A 6038-nucleotide genomic window follows, 5' to 3' on the forward strand; every position below is an offset into this window, starting at 1 on the left:
GGCCGGCCCCAAAACAATTTAAAAACATTGAGAGCATTGACCACCACATTCTTCTTCTTGCCAACAAGATTCAGCCTCCAAAATCCTCACCCTGGGCTTTTTCTTAAATATGGAGAACATAAAGCCCCTCCCCTCCACCCCCACCAGCACCCCCAAGGCCTGGCAAATGGAGCCTAACTCTCTCTAGCCCTCCCCCCTCCTTCAACTGCAGACCACACTTGCCTCCCTTGGGTACTACCCTACTCAGCTGGCGGGCCCCCCTCCTTCCAGCACCCATGGGGGTGCTTTGCAACTATTTGTGGGGTTTCTGATCGAGGCCCACAAGTGCCACCATCAAGGACCCTGTCTGTCACCCATGTCCTCGGTGGCAGGCAGGAGGGGCTCAGAGCAAACAGGTGACCGAGAATTTAGAATGAATAATCTGCAAGGAGGGCTCAGGATAGAGGGACGGGCCAGGGCAAGGCTGTGGAGCTGCCGAGAACCACAGCTCCTTGTGCATCTGCAGAGGCAGCCGCTGCACTGCACAGGTGCCTGGAGCAGAGCCTTGTAGACAGGCAGCACAGTCCTGCCCAGCCAAGCCTCATGCAGAGCAAGGCTGCTTGGGCTGGCTGTGCATCCCAGGCAGAGGTGGCAAGGCTCCGGGGACTGTGGCAGCCTGGGGCCCGTGGCTCAGATGCCACAGGTCAGAGACTACCTGCTGGCCTCCTGGGCCTTGCAGTGAGACCACAGACAGGCAGCGTGGGAAACGGGCATAGAAAACCCCAGGCTGGCCGCTCCACCTCTGGATGCTCTGTTTGCATTCCCTCCACCCAGCAGAGCCCGCCACAGAGGGAGGACAAGACCGATCTGTTTATACAGCTGAAGCCGTCCGATTAAATTAAAAATCACAGCGACAGCAAAACAGGGATTAACGCTCCCAGCTGCCCGACGCTGACAACTGCCTAGAGACACGCTCGGTCTAGGGGTGACTGCCTGGCTGACAAAGAAAACAAACCATGGCTCCAAAATAAAGAAGATGGGAAAGCCAACAGCTCTGGGGCAGCCCAGAGTGGGGACTCTGAGGACAAGATGCTTGGACACGCCTCCTGGCAGGGGCCCTGTGGAGCTCCAGCCTCTCCAAGCCTCGGTTTCCCTACCGTCCAGCTGTGAGGCTAAGCACCACCCAGAGCCCCTCCTCATCATCACCACTGCTAGGAGAACTTGAGTGACCACCTGCTAAGCCTCAGTTTCCCCAGCCAAGGCTGTGGCCCACGGCCCCTCACCGCGTCCTCCCTGACAGGACGGCAGGGGAACTCACGCAGGTGACCTTCCGGTAGATCTGGGCTGCGTTCTGGCACTCTGAGTAGGGGTACTCTGAGGTGGCCATCTCCAGCATGCACATCCCAAAGGCGTAGACGTCCACGGACTCGTCATAGTGCTCCTCGTACATCTCGGGCGCCATGAACTCGGGGGTACCTGTGCCGGGGGCAACACACGCAGCAGTCAGCTCGCCGTGGGCCTGGGACACGTCCTGGGAGCCCCTCAGCCCCTCCGAGCCCCACTCCCCCTGCCCCATCCAGGCCACACTCCAACCACCCCCTCCCCGGGCTGGGCCTGCCCCACGCTCGTGCTCCCTGTCCTAGAACCCAGGATTCAAACGCGCATGCTCTACAGACGAGTTTCCGAAAATGTTCCCTGGAACGTCACGATTCCAGGGTAAGAGATCATTTCACAGCACCATCTCCTGCCCACAGAGCAGGAGAATGCGGCTTACCAGGGACACTGAGCCCAGGAGAAAGCAAACCCTAAGCACCCCTCCCCCGCATCTATGGGCACTGTGTTCCTGAAAGGCTCAGCATCGGCCAGCGCCCGGACACCCTGGAGCAGAGATGTGATGGTCATTACAGAGTTACTTACCACTGCAAAGCCCCAGAAGGGCCCTAAATATCCCCAGACAGGGGAATGGTTAGGTACACTGTACACACCCCTGTGACAGAGTGTCACCTAGCACATACAACTACGTCATGGCTGAAGACAGCCGGGGGCAGTAAGGGGAGGACTGGGCAAATGCCACACCTGACAAGTGACACAGACTTTGTTAGGATGGAACTGCTCACGCTGCATCAAACCCAAAAGGTGCAAAAACAACGTCTGCACTGAACTTTTTTTTTTTTTTGTCTTTTGTCTTTTTCCGTGTCCGGCAACGGATCGCAACCCTCAGTGTTGCCCCTGTACCGGACCGGGGACCGGCAACCCTCGGGGTCGCTCCCGCGCCTCGCTCAGCCAGTGAGCGGGAACCGGTCTGTATGTGGGATCCGAACCCTCGGGCGGGAGCGCCGCCGCGCTTCCCAAGCGGCGCACCATTCAGTGCGCCACCGGGCCGGCCCTTCTAGTCTTTTTTTAAAGCAGATGCAAAATAGCACAGACTAATTATTGCATTAAAAAGGACATGTTGGGTGCTAGCTTGTTAGCTCAGTTGGTTAGAGCACGGTGCTGATGACACCAAGGTCCAGGGTTCCATCCCTGTCCTGGCCAGCTGCCAACATGTACGAAAAAAAAAAAAAAGTGCGTGTTAGGGTTTCATTTATCCACCATTTCAATTTAACATGTATTACATGTTTAACAGAAAAGTTAACATTTTGAGTAAAAATGCACCAACCAGCTGCAAGAATGTATGTTTACATTTATGAACATGCATGGAGAGCTCTGGAAGAATCCGTCAGAAATAACAGGAAAAGGGTGGAGGGTGGAGTCAGAGGGACCTTGCACTGGGAATTTTTATCTATTTGAATTTTTGAACCACATGATTACATTGAAATTTTTTGTACTGGCAATTTTTAAGTTAATATTTTAAAGTTTCTTTCCATCCTTAGCTTGTCACAGAACAGTGAACGTGCTGCCCAGGTTGGGGCCAGAAGCAAACATGCCACAGAAAAGCCAGAGCAGGGAGGCCCAAGCTATGGTCAGAGCCCAGCCTGGTGACAACATGAACACCTGCTCCCAGGCCCCTCCCACCCCCTGGTGTGACCAGGGGTGCCCTGGCAGCCTCCTGTGTGTGGGCCCAGACCGCTGGGGCCACTGAGGAGGGTCCTCGGTGAGAAGTGATGGCTGATTCAGAAGGAAGCCCCAAGCTGCAGGAGGGATGTGCTCACCCCCCAGGGCCATCTCAATTGGCCTCATGCCACCCACACTAACCAAACCCTGTGACACCATCTGCCAGGGGCCGTTCAGGATGACTTGCCCTATGACAGCAGAAAGGGACTGAGGTAAAGCCCGTTCTTGCTCCAGGGGTGCCAACCCAGAGCCTCGGGACACATCTTGGGTCTTTGCCCAGCCGTGTCCATCCACAGGGAAGAGCTTGAAGGGAGCCCAGTCCCCAGGGCTGCCGGCAGGGAGCTGGGAGCTGAGCTAGCCACTCCCTGGCACCTGCAGGATCCCTACTTGCCCGCTGCCCACACAGCAGCAGGTCCCAGACAGGAGGCAGCAGCACCCCTGCGTTTGATCACTTCTGAGACCCTCAGGAAACGTGGACTCTGCTCTGTAAGAAATACCCCAAGGCCCCAGATGGCCTGGCTCTGAGGGGTGGGCTGTGCGTGTGGGGGCAGAGGGACCCGAATAACGCCTGCTCTGCACACATGCTCAGACACGGGCATGCTCGACTCTCTTTTCTTTCCCTCACACTGTAGCCATTTAAATCCGAATTGTAAAAATAACCTGTGTGTGTGTGTGTGCTTGCATTCACATATATGCATACATGTGTGTCCAGTGGACAGTCTCACCCACCGTCCCACTCCCTGGACAGCCTGTGGCCACATCCCCTCACACTCGTCCCCACCCGAGGTGCCTGCAGACGTGTCTGCATGTGAAAGTTAGGATGTCCAGGCCCTGGCGAGCCCCCACCCCAAATCCCTCCTGCAGGGGCAGACCAGGGACCTGCTGGAATGGCCTTTCTTATTCTTTTTAAGGAGAGAAGCCACTGTGGTTACCAAAAGTGGGCAAAAGCGGCATCTCTGCTGCTAGCAGAAGGCGACAGGAGGGAGGGACCTGCTCCAGCCTCATGCTAAAATCACCGCCTTTGTCAGGGGCTGCCTGTTTCTAGGTCTGTGATGAAGGATAAATGACTTCCTTTATGGGAATCAAAGCCTTCCCAGCCCTAACTCTCCTGGTGACTTTTGTTAAAATAAAGCCAACACAGATGGCCCTCATCCATCTCTCCGGGCAGGTGGAACCCATCTCCTGTCTCCCCACAGGGCAGATGGGCAGGTGGTACCTGCTGGGGGGACCCCATGTCTTCAGAGACTCCTAACACTTCCCTGTAATGGCCCAATTTCCCTCCTACCCTCTGCCTGGCTCATCCAGCTCACCCAGGGCCCACCTGTGGCTCCTTCTAGAATTACACCCTCCGTTCACTGTGGCCCCTTCTCAGTTCACACCAAAACACGCCTGGTTCCATCATCACCTCCTCCAGGAAGCTCTCCAGGGTGGGCTGGCTACCTTCATGGCCCCCAGGCACTGCTGTCTCATACAGCCACCTGTGCAACTGAGGACACCCAGCAGACAGTACCTCATCACTTCAGTCCCATGAATTCAGGGGCCAGCCTGGCCTAACCCAGTCCACAAACACCAGCCATGTGTACACCATAAGGGTGTGAGGTCCAGGCAACCAAACCCAGTTGCTGACATTTGACTTACACCTACGTGAGCACACAGCATCGGGGCCAGGTCCAGGTGTTATGACAGCTGCACCAATGCTGAGGACAGGACCAGGGCATGGGGATACCATCTCCCCAATCCATCCACTCCCCTCCCAGAGTAGCCCTGACCCAGGTCCTCACATGGGCCACATCTAAAGTGCCTGCAAGAGAAAACCATGGCAGCTGCAGCAGAAACTGATCCACAGCACCAACTGCCCCCACAGGTATCCTGGATACACAAGTCAGGGGGGTCTTCTTCGGTGTGTGTGGGGGGGGCCTGCGGTCTGAGGCTGTCCTTTTGATGGGACCATGGAACCCAGGAGGACATGAACCCCAAGAGGGTTTGGCCCACCTGTAGGTGGCCTGGGCCAATGCTGCTCACAGACCAAGGGGACCCCCACGTGGCTGCAGCCTCCAACTCAGCTGCTGGTCTCTTGCTGAGGACAAGCTTCACTACCCAAAGCCCAAAGCTCACTACTACTAACCAGGCCTCATTCCCCATGAGCACGGGCAGCCAAGGACACTCCTGGTCTTGGATTCTCTAACTGCAACTTCCTGGGCTCCTGCTGAGCAAAGCCTGGGTGATGAGGGACACCCTGCAGAGCCGGACACCCATCTGGGGCACAGGGCCCTGCTGTGCCCACCGTTAACACCCAGGACCCATTCATATCACCCAGCCTGGCAACTTGAAACCTTGTTTGCAGGACAAAGAGCCAATCGGCCAGAGGAAGCCAGGGAGCTCTCTAGGCGCGTTGGCTCCATCAAGTGGGTGGTGCTCTGACACCCAGCGGTCCTCCCTCAGCCTGAATACACCTGGGGTTTGAGACCAGGACTCCCACCAATTCTAAGGCCAAATTTGCAAAACTTGCTGGAAACTTCTGGAGCTCAGCGCTCCGGGGTGTGGGCCCTCCAGGGTGGAGTGCGGAACCTCATCTGCCCCAACCATTTCATGAATGGGGAAACTGAGGTCTGGGTCAGCCCCTGTTCCCCCCGGGCTGCCAGAGGTCTTGTGTCCACAGTGCTGCCCACCGGCAGCTGCCCTGCCTAGATGTCAAATCCCAAACACACTGCTCCGATGGAAGCAGTTCCCAGGGTATCATTTTTCCCAAACAGGCCAAGTTCTGTCTCAAACCGTGCAGCAAAACTATGAATTCACAACCACTCGCTGTCTTTCCTCTGTGGAGAATCAGCCCTCACGTCGGAGGCATGCCAGGTCTCGGTTAACACAGAGGCCTCCCCAGAGCTGATCCTATCCCATCTCATCTGGGCTTCCGGAGCCACAACCAGCACCACCGGCCCTGCCCATAGCCCTTTCCAGGTGACTTGACCCCCACAAACAGCTGCTCCCGTGGTCCCTGCAAGTGC

General features: G+C 56.6%; 1 protein-coding gene across 1 annotated transcript in view; it reads right to left on the reverse strand.

The window, feature by feature from the left end:
• The window catches only part of WNK2 (WNK lysine deficient protein kinase 2), a 140224-nt gene that overhangs the window by 86250 nt on the left and 47936 nt on the right, over positions 1–6038 (reverse strand). The window contains exon 6 of the mRNA XM_008576203.1: positions 1298–1455. Coding sequence (XP_008574425.1) covers positions 1298–1455 — 158 coding nt within the window. The remainder of the gene's footprint in view (positions 1–1297; positions 1456–6038) is intronic.

This window comes from Galeopterus variegatus, unplaced genomic scaffold (genome assembly GCF_000696425.1).
Source record: "Galeopterus variegatus unplaced genomic scaffold, G_variegatus-3.0.2 Scaffold1310, whole genome shotgun sequence".
Classification (NCBI taxonomy): domain Eukaryota; kingdom Metazoa; phylum Chordata; class Mammalia; order Dermoptera; family Cynocephalidae; genus Galeopterus; species Galeopterus variegatus.